This window comes from Trachurus japonicus, chromosome 7, assembly GCF_045865225.1.
Source record: "Trachurus japonicus isolate A0001 chromosome 7, Traja_1.0".
In the NCBI taxonomy this organism is placed as follows: Eukaryota; Metazoa; Chordata; class Actinopteri; order Carangiformes; family Carangidae; genus Trachurus; species Trachurus japonicus.
Window position 1 is genome coordinate 4564211 of NC_140913.1, and position 22482 is coordinate 4586692.

The window sequence follows — 22482 nt, forward strand, 5'->3', positions numbered from 1 at the left end:
ATATTTCAACCACTTTAAAGTAAACTGCTTTTAGCTGAACTTATACTCTCTTTTCAAAAGCCTGGTCTGTAGTGATGTGAATCTTTCAGTGTCTCGATTTGATTCAAAATCAATTATAATGCACATGCACGTACAGTAGAAAGTAAAAAAGAGCCTAGTCACAGACATTCAATAGAGTATTTTAACCTCATCAGTTAACGGTTATTAATTGGTTAACGAGCGTTGTCATCTTAGCTTGCTGCAACGCTGTGTATGGAAGCCTGTGAGGGCGCGCAGAGAAACATTAATAAAAAATTGATTTAGTTTCAGGATCGTAGAGGATAAGAATCACGATTCTTACATGAATCGATTTTTCCCCCACCCCAAGTGGACACAAACTCAGAGAAGTAGCGGGGTGTTAGGACTAAAGGTATACGAGCTGGAAAACTAAAACATCCTGTGTTCTCTCTATCTTCTTTCAACTTAAAAAATGTTTTTTGTTTTGTTCTTCTTGTCTTAGAAGAAAGTATCACCCCGTTTACACCTGGCATTAGCATGCGTCTCGTATCTAGGTTGTATCTGGATACAGTTTACACCTGGAGATGAATATGCCTCTCCAGTGTTCACAGTTCCACAGCTTCTGGCGCTGACCGCTGCTATCCTCCAGGCTAGTGTGTGTTGGAAACTGTAGCGCGGGTACATCTACACCTGTACTTTCATGTGGTCAAGCTCTATCTGATCACTGACAACCCATGTTAATGCCAGGTGTAAACTGGGACTGACTGAACTTTATCATGGGATGAAGTCTGACTCCTCTGGCTCTAATACCTAAGAAAGACAGACAAAGAAAGAAAGAAAGAAAGAAAGAAAGAAAGAAAGAAAGAAAGAAAGAAAGAAAGAAAGAGGGAGAGGAAGTGGAGCCTGTAGCAGCTGCTGCTTCTTTTGTTGGAGGACAGCGTCTTGTTAAAACATTTCTTTGTTCAGCACTTTGTGTTTGACAAACTCACAGCACCATCAGTCTGCTCTGTCCCAGACTCCTGTGTCTAACCTCTCCACCTCCCCCTCCTCTCCTCTGTTTCCCCCTCCCTCCCCTCCTCTCCTCTCCTCTCCTCTGTTTCCCCCTCCCTCCCCTCCTCTCCTCTCCTCTGTTTCCCCCTCCCTCCCCTCCCCTCCTCTCCTCTGTTTCCCCCTCCCTCCCCTCCCCTCCTCTCCTCTGTTTCCCCCTCCCTCCCCTCCCCTCCCCTCGTCCAGAAGTGGATGACGATCCTCGTCGGATGATTTCAGACGATAAGTTGATACTGATGGACGTGGTGTATTCCGACACAGCCGTGTATCAGTGCGAGGCCGCCAACGAACACGGCTCCATTCTCCTCAACACCTTCCTCCATGTGATCGGTGTGTAACTACTAACCCTAACCCCCCCCAGCTCAGTGAGACTCTCTCTCTGGCCCGTCCCCCCCTCCCACGTCCCTGACTCACCCCCGTGTCTCCGTCTGTCCCCTGTGTCTCAGAGCTCCCTCCTCAGATCCTCTCCTCTGATGGAGTCGTGTACAAAGTCATCCAGGGTGGAGACATCAAGCTGCACTGTGAGACCTTCGGTTCTCCACGGCCGCATGTCACATGGTGAGACACACACACACACACACCACATCTATCTATCTATCTATCTATCTATCTATCTATCTATCTATCTATCTATCTATCTATCTATCTATCTATCTATCTATCTATCTATCTATCTATCTATCTATCTATCTATCTATCTATCTATCTATCAATAATCATTTTTTAGTAGCATGTACTGTTATTCATAAATTACATGTATAATTGTCTATTCTTTTTTATTTATTTATTTATTTATTACAAAACTCGTTATCAGCACCATTTGTTAGTGGGAAAAATGTTATGTCTGATTTTGTATTGATTATCTTTAAGTTTATTTGGGATGATAAGTTTGTAGGACCCAAACTTTGTCCATCTGAATACTGGAAAATGGGACTTCCATACAAATGTCCCATATGGAGAAATTGCCCTTTTGCTGTATAGTAATTGTTATAATAAATTGTATATAAATTGTATAGTAATTCTTGATGTGCTCATTAGTACATTTAGGACTTAGTAATAATAATAAGAGTTAAAGTTTTCTGTTGACTTCTCACCAGGCCTTGTCATTCAGCTGCTGCCTTATCAGTGAATATAGCAGCGCCCCCCGGTGGCTGCTGTCTGTAAGCTCAGTGTCCCATGAAGGAGCCGACCACACCCTGGTCTGGAGTCAGTTTCAGCCAGTCAGTCGGTGGCGTCTCCATGCTGACTGTTGTTATACACACACAATAGTGTTTAATGACGTGTGCAAAAGGGCCGAGGAGACAGAGCAACAACCGTCTGTGACTGTTTGACTGTTTCCTCTGGACAAATATGGAACCATCACTCAGTAGCATAATATCAGTGGGTTGAGACAAGTCATATATTTGGTCATATTCCTAGGAATGTGAGGTTTTCTGGGGCTGTTTATAAGCATTATATTTTACATTAGTGTTTATATTTTTATATAACACACATATTTATGCCTGTTGTCATTTCTGGCCAATTCTAATATTATTACATATTATGTTGAAATGTTGTTTAATTTTAAGCCAAAAAAAAAAAAAAAACCTGACAGACCCAGCAGTATAGGCCATTATATAAGACATTACACAGAAAATAAAGTTAAATTAGTTAACAAAATTTCAAATTATGAAAATGCATGACTGCAGTATTTCAGTATTTGGAGTGTATGAGAGACCGGCCTCATACATTATGCTCAGAGTGCTGCTTCCCTCTCTGGCCCATCTTTTATTGATCCTCTTCAGTCTATTATTAAATCACTGATGGGTCAGAATACACACTTTCACAGATGGAGACACAGGGATTCATTGCAGCTGCTGTCATACTAATCCCTGTGTGTGTATAAGCCCCGAAAGAGCTGTAGGGACACCTCAGATCAGTGTGTGCAAGGATCAATATTTCCTTCTATATATTTGTGTGTGTGTGTGTGTGTGTGTGTTGTCTGTAGGGAGAGTGAAAACATGGTTCCTCTGCTGTTGGACCCTCGTGTCTCCTTGCTGACCAATGGAACCATCGAGCTGTCCGATGCCAGTCACTACGACAGTGGGACGTACACGTGCTTCGTCAGACACACTAATATCTCCATCACTGCTCATCTGGAAGTCTTCAGTGAGTCTCACACACACATTCTGCTGCCAAACACTCTTATTAGCTTTATACCCAACAGAATTTTCACTAACACAGTGGTTCTCAACGTGGGGTCCGGGGACCCCTAGGGGTCCTTGAGAGATCTGAAGGGGGTCCCCAATTTATTTCTTATTTCTTTTTTTTTTACCACTTTTTCTAGATCTTTTTTTACTTTTTTGTTTTAGAAATTTTACCACTTTTTTCTAGAAAATTTTTATTTTGAAATTTTTTTACGAGAAATTTTACCACTTTTTTTTTTAAGAAAATTTTTATTTTATTTTAATTTTTTACTTTTTTTTGAGAATTTTTACCACTTCTTCCTAGAAATGTTTTTGGAGAACTTGGACCACTTTTTTCCAGAAATTTCTCTATAGTATTCCCAAAAATTCACGCCATTGGCCCTAATTTAAAAGTATAAAAAAGTAATGTTCTTCAATCTCAGAACAAATATCTGTGTATTTCTGGTGTTTACTTCTAAATTTGGTCCAATGGGGATCCGTGGTCTAATTTGTGTCAATTTAAAGGTCCATGATGTACAAAAGGTTGAGCACCACTGCACCAACACACCCTCCTGTCCCGTATGTCCTCCCTTTAGATCGAACAGTGATCCTGACTGGCCCCCAGGACGTGCGCGCTCTCAGGGGAACGAGCGTTCTGCTGGACTGTCAGTTCTACAAGGACCCTCGGCTGCACAATAAACAGATCGTCTGGAGGATGAACGGACAAAAACTGCTGGAGTCGCCGCATGATGACAAGTAAAGACACGCTGACACGTTTGAGTTCACAGCTAAACTAAAGCATGTTAGGGTCAGGTTGCTTCAGCCATGTTTCTCCTGCTGTGTGGGAAGTAGCTTCACAGCGAACCTCGGGGGGTGTCTTTTCCTATGTGATTATGTAATGGTGATAGCTTTAAGCCCTAATTGTACTCAGACTTTTTTTTCTCAGCTCTGATTCTGACATTTGTCCCAGATAGAATAGAGAATAGAACAGAAAAATACTTTATTCATCCCCCTGGAAGGAAATTCCAAGTTGTCCAGCAGTAACGAAAACATGTGAGAAAATAGATAAGACTTTATCCAAACACACACACAGAGCAATAATTAACCTAAAATGATATAAATACAATGAAAGCAAAGCAGTTCATGGCCTAACAAATGGCGTTGTGCATCCTGATGGCAGCAGGAATGAAAGATTTCCTGAATCTTTCCGTTCTGCAGATGAGCCTTCAGTTTACTCCCCATCCTCCTCCACCCCAGCAGATAATGGCAAAGAATGTAACTCTTGCAATGACGGACTGATAGGACATGCGCAGCATTACATTACACATGTCAAAGGAGCTGAGTCTTCTCAAAAAGATGTGCCTGCTTTGTGTCTTTTTGTACTTCAAACTTTATTTGTTTAGCACTTTTTATACATATAAAATGCAACACAAACTGGAACAAACTACCAGCAAAACTGAAATCAGCCCCAACTGTGAGCACTTTTAAATCCAGGTTAAAAACATTTCTCTTTTCATTATGGCTGAGCTCTTTTTAAAAACTTTAAACTTTATCCAATTTCTTTTCTTCTACTTTTTTATTCTTTTTTGCTCTTGCTTTTAACTCTATGTTTAATTTTTTACAATTTTTATTTGCTATTTTATGCTGTTCTTTTGAAATGTTTTGTCTTTATGTAAAGCACATTGAGTTGCCTTGGTATGAAATGCACTATATAAATAGGATGCCTTGCCTTCCCCTACTTTCTGTGTGTGTGTGTGTGTGTGTGTGTGTGTGTGTGTGTGTGTGTGTGTGTGTGTGTGTGTGTGTGTGTGTGTGTGTAGGTACACTTTCTTTGAGAATGGAACCTTAAAGGTGACAAACATCCAATCAGACAACACGGCACCTTACACCTGTGAGATCATCACTGACCTGGACAACGTGAAAGCAAGTGGCTCCATCACTGTCGTGGGTATGTCTGTGTGTGTGTGTGTGTCTCTGTGTTTCCCCACTGTGTGTGGGTGGTACAGTTCAGTTTTAAACACTAATGCTTGTCCCCTGGGCCCTCAGCACAACCGGACCCTCCTAAGGACCTGTCTCTGTCTGAAGTGGCCGACCACAGTCTCACTCTCAGCTGGATCCCAGGACAGTCTCACAACAGCCCCGTCACAGGTGCTTAACACACACACACACACATATATATGTATATATATATATATATACATAACATACAGTAATACAGACTGGCTGTATTTAGTTACATCTTCAAATTTCAAAGGCAGCTCATGTTACACATACAGTAGAATTCTGCAGCTTCTGTCAGGGCCGTTGCTAGGAATTCTGGGCCCCCTGAAAGAATACTAAAGTGGGCCCCTGACTTTTCCACTTTTTTTCTTAGACTACGTATTTTACGTATTATCATTTCTTATTTAGCCTACTTTGTTTTGATGCTAATGCAGCATTACTATGAGTATTATGAGTTATGAGTATTATTCAGAGTCTTATGCAGAATAATTTAGTCATACAAACATTAGACTACTGGGGTTTTTGTGGGTCCTACTGGGCGCTGGGCCCCTAGAATTACCATCACCTTTCTCCTCTATACAACGGCCCTGGCTTCTGTTATGAATGATCAAGATCCTTAGCTCTGACCAGATGTTGCCAGATGCTGACAGCAGAGAATCTCTCCTCCATAGATACAGAACATTTTCCACACATAGTTTTGTCATTGTTTTCATGCTGTAGGATTTTGCTGTGTACCTGTGTCTCCCTGTCAGACTTCATCGTGGAGGCCCAGGAGGAGCAGCACACCGAGGAGGGGAAGTGGAAGTGGGAGGAGTGGAAGCGAGTGCCTGGGGACTTCAACCACGTGCAGCTGACCCTCCACCCCTACTGCACCTACCGCTTCAGGGTCAGCGCCGTCAACGACGTCGGCATGAGCGCCCCCAGCATGGCCTCGCGCCACCACCGGACGCCACCTGCTGGTGAGTGATGCCAGACCGTGGAGCTGTGACACCAAGGGTCTGATTTGATAAAGGTTTGCATGTGTAAAAACGTGTGCAAACTTGATTGCACGCGCAAACACATGTTGAAGCTGATATACTAACCGGGCGCACTGAGGTTTGCGTCGCTCAAACGGGCAAATTAGCATGCACAATCTGTTTTGCATGTTTGCCTATGCAAATCTGGGTGTTTCTGCCAGTGTTACAGTAGATCACCCGTTTTGCGTGAAATTTATTTCACCAGGAGCACCCCTTATCTGGGATCTTAGTAAATCAGGCCCTAAGTGCATTCAAGTTAGATCAGGGACAAACTTTTTGGCTCAGGGGCCACAATGGGTTTAAGGTTAGGGTGTGAACTATAATATAAATGACATGTTAAAGCCATATACCTCAAAGTAAAAGAACACTTAAATTCAAACTACATTAAGTTTCAGTGGGAGCAGTGTTGTTGGTCACCAAAGTTTGCAGACTTTGCTATAACTTGGACAATTTGGTACCAGTATTTGACAGGATGGATTAAAGAGCCCAACAGGCCGCTAATGGCACGCGGGCCGTAGCTTGCCCATGCCTGTGTTAGATCATTCTCAAAGAAACTATAGCCTGAAGTTGATACGTGCTATGTCTTCACACTGACCTCTGGATGAGAACAAAAAATAAGAAAGGTTTTATCGATTCAGTCTTGCTCCTTCACAGTAGAGTAGAAAATAAGGCTGTTAAACAGGAAAAATGCGACTGGAAAAGAAATCCACAACTGGATATAGTCCACAACACAACTGGAAAACTGTGCAGCTCCACTCTTCCACAATTTTTGCCGAGGCTGCTGCATTTCTTTTTCTGTAGGCTACTGCCATAAAATGACTAACCTTTGATGCACAACATATGCACACCCCCTCTAATGCGCAACATGGGTCTAAAATGACCCGCATTCATTTTCCATGTGAATTCATGCCGGTGTGAGTGTTTCTTTGTGGTATCTTTTAAAATCAATATATTTTATGATTGAATCCTCCAAGTATCATTTGAATATCTTGTTTTTAATTAGTACAGGGTGTTATTTCCATTTTTACTTATTTATTTTATGAACAAATAGACAAAAAGTCTCAGAGAGTGGACCAGTTAGCTAGCTAGCAGTTGACATTTCTACATTCTACTGTATTAGTTAACTACAGTAGAACATGTCAACAGCTAGCTAGGTAGGTAGCTGTTGACATGTTCTAGCTGGTGTCTACAATAGAATATTATTCTATTGTTGTCACCAGCTAGAACATGTCATCATGTTAACAGTTAGCTAACTTGCTAATATTAAGGTATTTCCCTTTATGACAAGTAATGTAGCTACTTATTCAAGGTAACTAAAACCTTATCAATTATGCACAGTTATCTTTAATGAGTCATCAAATGTTTCTTTAGGTAAATTGGAATAATTGTAAAACAAGTAGAATATGATTCTATGTGCTTAAAAAAGAATATTTACTGAAGAAAATGATAAATACTGTGCAGTGATTTCAAAGATGTATATTGAAATAGCCTACTCAGATAGAATAAACTATGGCTAGCTGTTGACCACAGTAGAATATGTCAACAGAGCTATTAATGGGGGAAAAAGGACAAGTAATGACTAGTCATTATTGTAATCAAGGAAACAATGGTCTGTTGTTGGTATAGATAGTGAGGGAATGCTAAAATTAAAGTATTCTTGCTATACTTGTTTTTTCAACTGGTCCACTCACTGAGACATTTTTGTTCATTTTTGTTCACAAGTAAGAAATGAAAAATGGAAATAATGACCCCACTAATAAAAAACAACATATTAAATAATACTTGGAACATTCAATCATGAAAAAGATAGATTTCAAAAGTTACAGCAAAGAAACTATCACTCAGCATGAAATCACATTGGAAATGAATGTGGGTCATTTTAGACCCATGTTGCGCATTAGAGGGGTAGTGATACAAAATGTGTTTTTATTAAAAAAGTGAAAAAGTAAAAAATAAAATAAGGAGGTATTATGATCAAAAACAAGTTAATTGAGGAATACCTGGAATTCTATATGATGAAATAAATTTTTCGCAAAGATATAGCACAAAAAAACTCACTCGGGTCTATTTAGACCCATGTTGTGCATCAAAGGGTTAAGTGTTGGCAATCAATCGTAACACTGTGTATTTAATAGATAAACTACTTGTAACACTAAATTGCAACACCAAAAATAGAGACTCAAGCTGAATGTAAGTTTTTTCCATTCAGCTGTTCAGATTAAACAGACAGAGCTCGTCCAGCTGTTTCCCCGATCCCCTGCTTGATGCTAAGCTAAGCTAACTGCCTGCTAGCTGTCCTTTCACTCTGACAGGATAGGAGAGTGATAACAGTCTTCTCTATCTCAGGAAAGCTAATAAACACACTTATCAAACTCTGGGATGTTTTTCTGTCTGTGCTCCCTCTTCCAGTTCCTGACAGTAACCCCACCAATGTGCGCAGTGACTCCACAGACCCAAAGGCTCTGGTCATCACATGGGATGTGAGTAGCCTACATGAACCTGTGTGCTCATGCATGATGTGTTTGAAAGAAACAAAGTACATTAAAATACATTAAAACATTATTTATCTGCTTCATAAATAAACTTCATTATTGTTATTGTTGTTATTAGAGCCCTAAGGTGTTTGCATTTCACTTAGCCTAAGTATTTTCATTTTATATTATGTAGCCTACTTCTCCAGGATATTCTAGACTGCATGTCCAGAGGGAAATATTGTCTGTGTTGTACTTTTTACTCTACAACAGCCTGAAATGCTCTTCAAATAACTTCTTTCTTTTTTTTAATAAGATTTCACTGTTGGAGACTGTAGGCTGAACTCATCAGTTAGAATTAGCTCCATATCAACAGTGTTGGGCATGTTACTTTAAAAAAGTAATTAGTTATAGTTAGGAGTTACTTAACCCCAAAATCTACTCAGTTAGTAACTGAATTACAACACTATAAAAGTAACTAATTACCAGGAAAAGTTACTATTGCTTTACTTTTTTTTAATTTTAGCTCAAATATGTCAAATTACTTGGACTCGCCCCCTCTAACACCCCTACCATACTGAGTGAGTTGGTTAGTTCCAGATAAATGTCTCTGATGGACTTAAAAAAAAGTGTAGCCCTTATAACGTACACTTAAACGGGTGTTTTATTTTGTGATGGGACTTCTCGAGTCAAGTAACGGCGCATTTTGTTGCCAGTAACGGTAACGGGGGAAACAGTAACTTTTTTGATTACTCGTTACTGAAAAAAGTAGCGCTGTTAATAAAGCTGTTATTCCCATCACTGCATAAATTCTCCATCAATACAGTGATCCAGTGTCACACAGTGACCTGTTCTGCTGTAGTTTTACTTTTGATACTTTCTGAAAAGGAGTTTGAATGGAAGCTTTTACTTATATTGCTGCGCTACTGCTGTTGCTAAGGTTACCAGATTCGTCTCATCCCACTCTACATCCCTGTGTCTTTGCAGGACATGGAGAAGCGCTTGCATAACGGCCAGGGCTTCCAGTACAAGGTGTCATGGCGGGAAGCTGGGAGAATGGGTGTACACTGGAACCACACCTACGTAAAGTCTCCGCCATTCTCGGTGAACAACACGGGGTCCTACACGCCCTTCGAGATCAAGGTCCGGGCCGTCAACTCACTCGGAGAAGGACCGGATCCAGAGCCTGAGATTGGACACTCTGGAGAGGACAGTACGTCACCTGACCTGACCCTATTGTGATGAGATCTTGCCCACTGGTTGGAAGTGTAGCCCCCTGCTGGTGCCCTCTGAATTCACACTTTTTTTCTTTTTTCTTTAAGGAGGACAATGCACATTAATGGACATAATAAAATGTAAAAGTGCCAGTGTTAGCCAACGGCTAGTTTCCGACTGTAGTCCTCCTGGCAAGGTGTTAAAAGCCATTCAAATAAACACAAGGACATAACAACAGAATCCATAAAACAGGACAAACACACATGTATCCAACAGAAACCAACAGACAAAAAACTACAAAGAGAGACAATTAACATGACGCTACTAAAGGGATACCCTACTAAAGACGCTACTAAAGGGATACCCTACTAAAGACGCTACTAAAGGGATACCCTACTAAAGACGCTACTAAAGGGATACTTCACCCAAAATCGATAATTCACCAATTTTCCACACATGCCAACGAAGGGAGAGAACCTTCTGAGTTATCAAAACGCTTTTGGAGTTCTGGAGGGGGTCCAGCTAGCAGATTTCCATATTCATTAGATTCACATGGCGTCACTGTGTTTCTGCACCGCCATATTTGTGTCTGAATCAGGGCAACCTGGGCACAGATCACAGCGTCACGTTACCAGAACAAGAGGAGTAGTAGGAGGAAATCAGCAAGAGACCGAAAATTGAGGTTATTTGAAAGATGCCAGGATTATATTGTGCTGTTGACTGTGATAGCAGTCGCCAAAATAACCCCGGACTGCAGTTTTATTCCATCCCAAAAGACGTCAAGTTATAGGCGGAATAAATAGTTGACTGCAGGCATCTATCAGTGCAGCTGCAGCATGGGCTGTGACAAGTCTCACAAAAAGAGGGGATTCACTTTTTTTTAACCTAACTTCTAACCTAACATGGATATATTGAATTCTGCATTTTGATTACTTTCTTATTAATTACTCACTGATTCTGCATTTAGGGTCTTTTATTTCTGTATTACAGATCGTTGCTAAGTAAAACGGGCCGTTGCTAGGGACGCCGCTCTGATCAGCGGAGCAGGGCAGAAGAACTATCAAGGATTTTTACCTTGTGTTTCATTTTTACCAGCTTCAGACTAATTGTGATGTTAGAGAAATGACTTGTAGCTTGTTAGAGGGAGAGTGGAGGCTCTCTGCCTCCCTCACCGCTGCTGGAACCAAACCTGCGATCAGAGCGGACAGAGAGGACGGGTCAGCGCAGTCACAGCTGTGACCAGCTGTGTCTGTGCCACCGCGAGTCCGTGACACAAACGTGTCCCGTAACCGTAATCTCTTATGACAGACAGGACGACATAAATGTCCACATCGTAACATTTACATGATAATTCATCAATCTACTGATTGATTATCAAAAGCTCGTTGAAAACAACTACACACGAGTCGACCGAGAGGAGGGTGAGGAGCAAACAGCGGAGAAGTGACCGGACTAAGGACTTTGATCAACATTACGTCTCAAATTAATTAATTAATTCATAAACTGTGTAATAAGTGGGATAATATAGAGTTAGTCTGTTGTTATAGAGATATAAACCCAGACAGGATGTATGAAACCCTCAATTTTGAATCGTCCAAAACACAACAGAGCCACTGGGAGCTACTGCTACAACAAGGCTAAAAACAAGGCAAGGCAAGGCAATTTTTATTTGTATAGCCCCTTTTTACAAACAATTTGTCTCAAAGGGCTTTACATCCCATCATAACAACATCCTCTGCCCTTAGACCCTCACATCCACTGAGGAAAAACTCCATGGAAACCCTTTTAACAGGGAAAACCAGGAGAAAGCTCAGGGTGAGCAACAGAGGAGGGATCATCACCCAGGACGGACAGACGTGCAACAGATGTTGTTACAGACAAGAAAACAGTTTATAGTTTGAGACACAGAATGTGGGAAACATGGAAATGTTAACAAAAACAGAGATCAAATGAATTTTTTCTGAACAACTTTCTCATGTGGCGGCTTCAGGACACTTGGGTCAGTACGGATGAGCAGTATGGAGGTATTTGGATGTTTCATAGTGTGTGTTTTGGACGATTCAAAAGTGAACTCTATCCACCACCATTATATGAAAACAGCTGGACCCCCCCCTGGAACTCCAAAAGCGTTTTGATGACTCTGAAAGTTCTCCAAACCCTTCTTTGGCACAACGAATTATCGATTTTGGGGCTAAGTATCCCTATAATGTCATTCATATATTTTGTTATTTCAACTAAATGTCACCATCACACAACTAGAAGATACACATTATAGCTCACACAGAAAGGAATCCCATAGAAAAGTACTTTAATTAAGACAAAATGACAATCCCTGTTGTTGATCCTTTTCCCTCTTGTGTCCCTCTCAGTGCCTGAAGATGCTCCCACTGGAGTAGAAACCACGGTGATGAACAGCACAGTCATAGTGAGGTGGAACAAAGCCCAGAACATCCGGGGTCTGCTGCTGGGATACAAGGTACTGCTGCTCACCACAACCCAGCAGCTCCTCCGCCTTTCTCCAGGGATCCAGAGGAAACTGTGGAAACTGTTTGACCTCGGCACACAAACACACATTTTCTTAAGTTGTTGTTGATTTTTATTTAGCAGGACATGTAGGAAAAACATTTTGCGGTGTAGATAGCACCACCAAGTGGCTCCTTTTATGATGCCACTCATAAACCTTGCACCATTTGGCTTTGAAGCAAAACACGTTTCTGCCAGTCTTCATAGTTCATCATATTTTCATCAGTTTTTGTACAACCAAACAAAACCAAATCATGAGAACCAAAACCAGAAAAACTGTTGATCAGCTGACATTATTCTTCATGTTTCATCACGGGTTTAATCTTAAAAAAAAAATCTCAAATTGACAAATGTGGTAGTAACAAGGCAGTGCAGGTTTATTATTTGTGTCATATACAAAATCATCTTAGGGTTTTATTTTACACATCAGAATTGTCAAAATGATCACACACCTTATTATCTGATGTTACAAATTCAAAGATTTAGGTCTACATTTTTTTTCTCTTCAGAAAGTGAACAAGTGAACCAAATTTGGTTGAATATGTTTCTGAAATAGATAAAATAGAGTAGAGCAAAGCGAGGTAGGAATAAGAATAGATAAATAGAATAAAACAGTAAAAGTGTAGTTTTACATTAAAAGGGGCTTGAGTTTAGTAGTCTGAGTGAACATTCAATGCTGGGGATGCAAGAATCTCTTACATACAGTAGATTATTTCTAAATAATTAACAGAAAAGAAGATAGGCTTTTTTACTTTTCAAAGGCGGGGGGAGGGGGGGGGGGTACGAGTGCTCGTGGTGGAAACAAAGGTAACTCCAGGTGTTACGGGGTGCTCTTGAAGTTGAAAACATTTTGTAGAGACGAAAAAAGCACAAGGCTTACTTCAGGCAGTCACACACAGGAGACAAGGGGATGCGTAAAAAGCCTTTAATAAATCAGGGCATGGATACAAAAGACGGCCGAGCGGTTTGGACCGACACGGTCTTCTTCAGGGCGTGGATCAAGGATCAGAGTCCCAGGTGGGAGTCTCTTATATCAACTCTGTGGGTGGGCCAATGGCTGGCTGCTAATCAAAAACAATACATGATCAATTAATACAGGTAAACAATTACATTGTGCGTATCAACCAAAGAATATAATGGTGAAAAATTATATGTAATCAAAGGATATATATTCAAAGAATAATAATAAGGGCTGCCTATGTTTATGGACAATGAGGACATACCAAACAAATAAGGAAAAATATATACCCACACTAAATAATCTAGAGCAAAGAAAATGTGGGGAAGAAAGGGAAAAAAATGAAGAAACTTAGTAAATCCAACTAGGGCAAATCGAGACAATATCAAGTGAATATATTAAAAATGAGTGAATCAAAAAAACATGATTACAGTAAATCACAAGGGAATTATCACAGGCAATATAAAGTTATCACATAACATCACATCAGAGTTATCATATCGTCGTATATCTACAAAAAGAATCTGTGAAAAAGAAAATATAAAAAACACCGTAGTGTGTCAATGTAAAGAAAAGTATATAGTAGATGGGTGTATCACTAAAGACATGATTAAATGGCAACATGATTATCACAGGCAGAGAAAGGTCTATCTAGGCAGCTATAGGAAGGGTCTAAAGGCTGTCTCCTGGTTCAGACCAGGGTGTATCAAGGCTTCAAACTGGAAAGTCCAAAATGTTTCTCTTTGGAGGCCATCTCCTCCTCTGATAGACTGCTCCATCGGATCTATTCCCTCCACTCTTAAAAGACTGTCATTGCCGTTGTGATGGCTATGAAGGTGGCGTGCCATGGGGTAATCAACATTATTTGTCCTTAGGCTATGGCATATTTATGTCCCGCCACCCGGTCTTTAAGACGCCTTTTTGTGCGTCCTACATAAAAACACTTGCAAGGACATGTCAGTCTGTAGACGACATGGGTGGAGTTGTAGTTGATAAAGTGTTTGTTTTTGTGTTTCTCTCCTGTTTTGAGATTGGATCATTCTTTTTGTTGTATAATGTTGCAACAATGATTACAGTTAGTTTGTAAACACTTCCATGTGCCCACAGGTCTTTTAAGCCATGTCTATCTCTTCTGGGGGGGGGGGGGGTAGCTGTGGGTGAGTTTATCCTGAATAGAGGGAGCTGGTCTGTAGTGGAAGGAGGGGGGATGCTGAACAACTTCTTTTAGGGAGGGATCACTCCTAAGTATTTCCCAGTTGGATAGGATGATCTGCCTGATGGACTGGGCTTGTTGGCTGAAGCATGTGCCAAAACTGATACCTAAACCATCTCTCTTCTGTTTTTTAGATGGCTCCAAGAGATGTTGTGGTCTAATGGAGGCTGCCTTAGTCTGGGCAGCAGAGACAAATGTTTTTTTATAAGATCTATCTGTGAAATGTTTGGTCATGTGTTGAGCCTGTATCTGGAAATCACAGATCCTCCTTATCCTTTGGAATTGCCCAAAAGGAATGTTGTTTTTAAGGTGCTGAGGGTGAAAGGAGTCATAATGCAACAAGGAGTTACGGTCTGTGGGTTTTCTGTAGAAAGTAGTGTGCAAATTGTTGTCAGCCCCTTTATAAATAAATCAAGAAAAAAGCTGGTCTGGGATGTTCACATGAAAGGAAGCTTAGTTCCGCTGTGTTGATCCAACCACTGTCTCTGGCTGTGATGAGAAGAGCATCCAGTTGTTCTTTCATAGAGGGTAAAGGGTTGGTAGAGAGTTCTGTGTAATAAATAGTGTTTTGTAATTGGCGGGGGGCTTCTTGAATGTACTTATCATAATGCCAGACTACAACTGCTCCTCCTTTGTCTGCCCTTTTTATAATTATTTCTTTATTCTGTTGCAGTTCTTGTAGGGCTTTTTGTTCTGGAGGGGTCAAATTGTGCCTATAGGTGGGAGGGTTTGGTTTATCAAACAATTCCTGAACATCAAAGTCCACTTTTTTTGTAAAAGCCACTAGGCTGGGGTTGTTATTCAAGGGAAAGACCAAGTGCATGATATTCCCTGGGACTATATGGTTACTATGGATGTAGAGGCACTTTACACAAACACTGATCATTCAGATGGCCTCAGAGCAGTCAATCATTACCTCAGACAGAGAGGGTGAGGTGCCCCCTACAGGTTTCTTAATAGAACTCACTGAATAACAATGTTTTCCTGTTTAAAGACAATGCAAAGGTACAAGTATGGGAGGCAGTTTTGCCCCAGAATATGCCTGTCTTTATCTGGGACTCTGGGAGTCAGAATTTATTTTCAATCCAGAAAAGAATCTTTTCAGAGATCATATCAAACTGTATGTACGATTTATTGATGATATTTTCCTTCTGTTTAAAGGGTGTCATACTGACCTGATTGATTTTCACAAATATTTGAATGATACCAACGAGAACATTAATTTGTCTATAGAGTATTCCAAAGACAAGATCAGTTTCCTGGATTGATTTATTTATAAAGGGGCTGACAACAATTTGCATACTACTTTCTACAGAAAACCCACAGACCGTAACTCCTTGTTGCATTATGACTCCTTTCACCCTCAGCACCTTAAAAACAACATTCCTTTTGGGCAATTCCAAAGGATAAGGAGGATCTGTGATTTCCAGATACAGGCTCAACACATGACCAAACGTTTCACAGATAGATCTTATAAAAAAACATTTGTCTCTGCTGCCCAGACTAAGGCAGCCTCCATTAGACCACAACATCTCTTGGAGCCATCTAAAAAACAGAAGAGAGATGGTTTAGGTATCAGTTTTGGCACATGCTTCAGCCAACAAGCCCAGTCCATCAGGCAGATCATCCTATCCAACTGGGAAATACTTAGGAGTGATCCCTCCCTAAAAGAAGTTGTTCAGCATCCCCCCTCCTTCCACTACAGACCAGCTCCCTCCATTCAGGATAAACTTACCCACAGCTACCCCCCCCCCCCCCCCCCCCCAGAAGAGATAGACATGGCTTAAAAGACCTGTGGGCACATAGAAGTGTTTACAAACTAACTGTAATCATTGTTGCAACATTATACAACAAAAAGAATGATCCAATCTCAAAACAGGAGAGAAACACAAAAACAAACACTTTATCAACTGCAACTCCACCCATGTCGTCTACAGACTGACATGTCCTTGCAAGTGTTTTTATGTAGGACGCACAAAAAGGCGTCTTAAAGACCGGGTGGCGGGACATAAATATGCCATAAGGACAAATAATGTTGATTACCCCATGGCACGCCACTTTCATAGCCATCACAACGGCAATGACAGTCTTTTAAGAGTGGAGGGAATAGATCCGATGGAGCAGTCTATCAGAGGAGGAGATGGCCGCCAAGGAGAAACATTTTGGACTTTCCAGTTTGAAGCCTTGATACACCCTGGTCTGAACCAGGAGACAGCCTTTAGACCCTTCCTATAGCTGCCTAGATAGACCTTTCTCTGCCTGTGATAATCATGTTGCCATTTAATCATGTCTTTAGTGATACACCCATCTACTATATACTTTTCTTTACATTGACACACTACAGTGTTTTTTAGATTTTCTTTATCACAGATTCTTTTTGTAGATATACGACGATATGATAACTCTGATGTGATGTTATGTGATAACTTTATATTGCCTGTGATAATTCCCTTGTGATTTACTGTAATCATGTTTTTTCGATACACTCATTTTAATATATTCACTTGATATTGTCTCGATTTGCCCTAGTTGGATTTACTAAGTTTCTTCATTTTTTTCCCTTTCTTCCCCACATTTTCTTTGCTCTAGATTATTTAGTGTGGGTATATATTTTTCCTTATTTGTTTGGTATGTCCTCATTGTCCATAAACATAGCCCTTATTATTATTCTTTGAATATATATCCTTTGATTACATATAATTTTTCACCATTATATTCTTTGGTTGATACGCACAATGTAATTGTTTACCTGTATTAATTGATCATGTATTGTTTTTGATTAGCAGCCAGCCATTGGCCCACCCACAGAGTTGATATAAGAGACTCCCACCTGGGACTCTGATCCTTGATCCACGCCCTGAAGAAGACCGTGTCGGTCCAAACCGCTCAGCCGTCTTTTGTATCCATGCCCTGATTTATTAAAGGCTTTTTACACATCCCCTTGTCTCCTGTGTGTGACTGCCTGAAGTAAGCCTTGTGCTTTTTTCGTCTCTACAGGCTTTTTTACTTATTTTATATTTTTATATTTAAGTATATTTGCAGTTACGGCTACAAACATTATTGTCACATTATTACCAATTTCATCTACAGGTGCATTTTCTGAAAATACTGCAACAACATGAGTTAATAGGCACACTGAAATCCTCAGTGGTTTAACTGCAGAACCTCTTTCTCCCCATCAGCTCCACATCACAAGGTCGGGCCCCCAGGGTCCACGGGGCCGGAGGTCTCTTGGAAAACGGCACAGGGCCGAAGAGAAGGAGGAGAGGATGGAGCAATGGAAGAAGGATGACAGAGAGAGCAGAGAGGTGGTTGTCAACGGTGACAAGACCTCGGTGGAGGTGCCCGATCTGAGGCTGTTCTCTCGATACGAAGTGTCCGTCGCTGTTTTTAACAGCAAAGGGGACGGACCCCACTCTGCACCTCACCGCTTCAGCACTCCAGAGGGAGGTATGTCTATCTATCTATCTATCTATCTATCTATCTATCTATCTATCTATCTATCTATCTATCTATCTATCTATCTATCTATCTATCTATCTATCTATCTATCTATCTATCTATCTGTCTGTCTATCTATCTATCTATCTATCTATCTATCTATCTATCTATCTATCTATCTATCTATCTATCTATCTATCTATCTATCTATCTATCTATCTATCTATCTATCTATCTATCTATCTATCTATCTATCTATCTATCTGTCTGTCTGTCTGTCTGTCTGTCTGTCTGTCTGTCTATCTATCTATCTATCTATCTTCTATTTATCTAAATCTATATATCTGTCCACCCCCTCTCTATGTCTTTCTTTCTTTCTTTCTTTCTTTCTTTCTTTCTTTCTGTCTTTCTTCCCCCTCTCTGTCTTTTTCTTTCTTTCTTTCTTTCTTTCTTTCTTTCTTTCTTTCTTTCTTTCTTTCTATCTATCTATTTGCAACTTTACCTGGGAAATTATTTGAAGACTGAAGCAAAAGAACAGATTTGACTTACGTAATTATTTGCTAACTGTGTGTGTGTGTGTGTGTGTGTGTGTGTGTGTGTGTGTGTGTGTGTGTGTGTGTGTGTGTGTGTGTGTGTGTGTGTGTGTGTGTGTGTGTAGCTCCTGGTAAACCTGCATCACTGTGGTGTGAGAGCCCAACAGACAAATCACTGATCCTCTACTGGACCCCTCCAGAAGAAACCAATGGCATTCTGACAGGATACATGGTGGAGTACCAACAGGGTAAGTTAGGGTAGACAACAATGGAATATTTTTGTTGGCTGATCCTTTTGATTGCACACACACACACACACACACACACACACACACACACACACACACACTCTCTCTCTCTCTCTGTATGTATATTTGGATTTAGCCTACGTAAATACAGCGATTTATTAGAGTCACCACAAAGAAAGGAAGCAGGAGCTAGAGTCACTGCTGCAAACATTATTAGTGTTTTGTGAAGCACTTTGTAAACTTATTATTATTATTATTATTATTATTATTATTATTATTATTATTATTTCTGTTACCCATAGGTCACCACTTGCAGAACAAGCTGCAGTACAACAGTGTAAAATCTGACTTGTGACTTGTGTTTGCTGCGTAGTGGTGGAGGGCAGGGACAGCCCGTTCCAGATCCAGAGCCTCAGTGACCCGGCTGTGACCCACATGTTGCTGGAGCAGCTGGATCCAGACAGCTTCTACACCTTCAGGGTGATGGCACGCACCGCCAGCGGAGTGGGGCCTCCACACACACTGGTGGCCGCCACGCTGCTGGAAGGAGGTGAACAACAACTGGGATTCGCTGTCAACAGCACCAGTCTTTTTTTGTCTTTTTGTTTTGCTTCTCATATCTCTCCTTTTTTATTCTCATTCTTTCTTTCTTTCTTTCTTTCTTTCTTCCCTTCCAGCTCCTCCGACCAACATCACCTTCATCCCGGGTAACACCTCGCTCAACCTGACCTGGGTGCCCGGAGAGCGAGAAAGGAATCACGGCTTCCACATCGACTACCTCAGGAAGACTCGTGAGTTCACTTCCTGCTTGATCAATCTAAAAAGAGAGACATGGAAGAGTACAAGAGAGTGTTACTATCAATTATTAAATGAACACATGCTTAAAAGCTTTGCAGCAGGCACCGGTCACGACTGCCGTTACGAGGCGAGGACAGGACACGTCCATGTTAGTCCAACCTGGTTCCCTCTGCAAAAACACAGTGGGATTTTTTTTTTACAGTCTTTTGGATTATGACAGAAAATAATCTCAGTTACAGTTATGGCAGGATAATCTCCACTAATGCAACACTGTATGATGTTTGATCCAGCAGGATTAGAGAGCTAATGTAAGGGTGTAGATTAATTTATCAGATTAGATTAGATTAGATTAGATTAGATTAGATTAGATAAATCTTTATTCATCCTGAAGGAAATTCTTATGCCAGATTGCTCTAAAAGAGAAAGTTCAAAGGAAATACAATTACAAAGAAAAGAAAATACAAAGAGGATTCCTAAGAATAAGACAGGAATATTTAATAAAATATATCCTTCAATGTCTAAAACAATACAAATATACAATACTAGTGCAAAAAGGATTGGCCTAAATATATTTTAAATTTCTGTGACAAGTTACATTCTGTAAGAGCAGGAGTATGAGGCTGTAGCATGTTGAACATCCCCTACAAGCTCTGTCTCATTTTGACACTTCAAAACAAACTAATTACGACTAAATGATCTAAAATGCAATGTATATGTGTGTGTGTGTGTGTCTGTGTGTGTGTATTTGCTGCAGCCGGGGCCGACTGGGAGAAGTCAGAGGTGGTGAACTCCACACAGGGGTTCTTCTGGCTGACGGGCCTCCAGCCGTCCACTCAGTACCACCTCCGGATCACACATGGGAACAAGACTCAGTGGGAGGATGTGATCTGGACCGTAGGACCAGGTGTGAACTAGCTCTCAGTCTTCCAGGTCATCGTAGTCTTCAGGTGCCGAGGTTGAGGGCAGCTGGACTTCTTTCTTGGTTGATTGAAGAAGTTTCACCTCTCATCCAAAGGGCGGAACATGAGGAAGCCTTTGGAGAGAAGTCCAGCTGACCCTCAACTCACCACCTGAAGACTTAAAGGAGACATAATCTGCCCCTGTTCCACAAATGAAAATAGTCCCCAGGTGTCTTACAGTAAAGACATGTCTGTGACATGCTGTGGTCAAAATCCCCCAAGGATCAAACATCACAGCTCTTTCCATCCTCTCTAAACAGCCCTGTTCAGAACAGCTGCTTTCAGTGTCTGTCCCTTTAAAGGGAGCCTGAAAATGACAGATTTTTTTGTCAACTCTCACATTTTGTGGGCCGGAAGGCCAAACACCTACATATATGTTAAAGAGCCTTCAAAAAGTGATATTTCCATAATATGTCCCCTTTAAGAACCTGAAGTACCACACTACTGCCTCTCAGAGAACGAGATGTTCCTCATAACCACACAACTTGAGGATCAGTTTAATCAATCTCTGTCACTTTTGCAATGCTCAGAGTTACACAACAAACTTTACATCACACTGAAATAGTAAAACATATAACATCAAATCCTACATGAAGATCACTGGTGTGAATCTCCTCCCTGCTGCTTTCAGAGCCGTCTGAGATGCCCAGCCGCTTCGCCACTCAGGGCTGGTTGATAGGACTCATCAGCGCCATCGTGCTGCTCGTGCTGATCCTGCTCATCCTCTGTCTGATCAAACGCAGCAGGGGTGGCAAATACGCAGGTAACAATACACACACACACACACACACACATATATATATATATATATATATATATATATAGTATATATAATGGTAACAAACTTTATTTATAGAGCACTTACCAAACAAAAGTACAAAGTGCTTAACAGAGAAATAACAGTTAAAACAAGAGACAGTTTCAACAAGAAAATAAAATCACAGGAGATGAAATAAACATTAAAATGACAATAAAAGTAGCATGGCTGTATAGAAACAAACAGGTAAAAACAGAGAAAATCAGCAACTCCGATAAAATCAGGAAAAGCTGAATGGAAAAAAAAGTGTTTTAAGTAGAGACTTAAAAGACGATACTGACTCCGACCACCTTATTTCCTCGGGCGGGTCATTCCAGAGCCTTGGGGCTCTCGCAGCAAAAGCTCTGTCCCCCTTAGTTTTAACCTGGCCTCTGGAATGGACAGAAGACCACTGCCCGAGGATCTCAGACTACGTTAGGGTACATATGGGGTCAAAAGGTCAGAGATGTAAAAAGTAATTGATAAAATCTTAAAATCAATCCTAAAACAAACAGGGAGCCAGTGTAAAGACGCTAAAACAGGTGGAACCAGTTAAAAGCCTATTAGCTGCTGAGTTTTGTACTAGTTTTGTAATCCATTCAAGGCTTTTTGGTTGATACACGAAAAGAGACAGTATAATGGTTTGAGCATCTCTAGAATTTAAAATGGATCGTATTTTAGCAATATTTCTGAGATGGTAAAAACAAGGTTGAACAAGCTTAGTCATGTGGTTCGAAGCTAACATTGCTGTCAAATAGCACACCAAGATTTCATGCAACAGGTTTGATATTTTGCAACAAGGCAGCTACAGTAACCTGTAGCCAAGAGCTGGACATTGAGGGTTTCTTTCTTACAGTGAAGGACAAGGAAGACAAGGAGGTGGACTCTGAAGCTCGGCCAATGAAAGATGAGACCTTTGGAGAGTACAGGTGGGTTCTCTCTCACCCCCAGTCTTAGGCAGGAAATTTAAAACACATTAATATTAACACAAAACTGCACAAGGAGTGTCATACCATCATATATTAGGCCTCATCACCAGATTTCCAGCTGATCCAAGTGCAGTACAGCACTGCATTAAAGAGAGCTGATTTCACCAACACG

General features: G+C 40.8%; 1 protein-coding gene across 2 annotated transcripts in view; it reads left to right on the plus strand.

The window, feature by feature from the left end:
* The window catches only part of LOC146984038 (neural cell adhesion molecule L1.1-like), a 79011-nt gene that overhangs the window by 45786 nt on the left and 10743 nt on the right, over positions 1–22482 (plus strand). For both annotated transcript variants that reach the window (XM_085780861.1, XM_085780862.1), the window contains exons 10-26: positions 1231–1374; positions 1491–1602; positions 3032–3192; positions 3806–3965; positions 5030–5157; positions 5256–5357; positions 5963–6169; positions 8636–8706; positions 9685–9910; positions 12282–12388; positions 17789–18056; positions 18706–18828; positions 19202–19378; positions 19506–19619; positions 20381–20530; positions 21217–21348; positions 22238–22310. In XM_085780861.1, the coding sequence (XP_085636987.1) occupies positions 1231–1374; positions 1491–1602; positions 3032–3192; positions 3806–3965; positions 5030–5157; positions 5256–5357; positions 5963–6169; positions 8636–8706; positions 9685–9910; positions 12282–12388; positions 17789–18056; positions 18706–18828; positions 19202–19378; positions 19506–19619; positions 20381–20530; positions 21217–21348; positions 22238–22310 (2455 nt within the window). The remainder of the gene's footprint in view (positions 1–1230; positions 1375–1490; positions 1603–3031; positions 3193–3805; positions 3966–5029; positions 5158–5255; positions 5358–5962; positions 6170–8635; positions 8707–9684; positions 9911–12281; positions 12389–17788; positions 18057–18705; positions 18829–19201; positions 19379–19505; positions 19620–20380; positions 20531–21216; positions 21349–22237; positions 22311–22482) is intronic.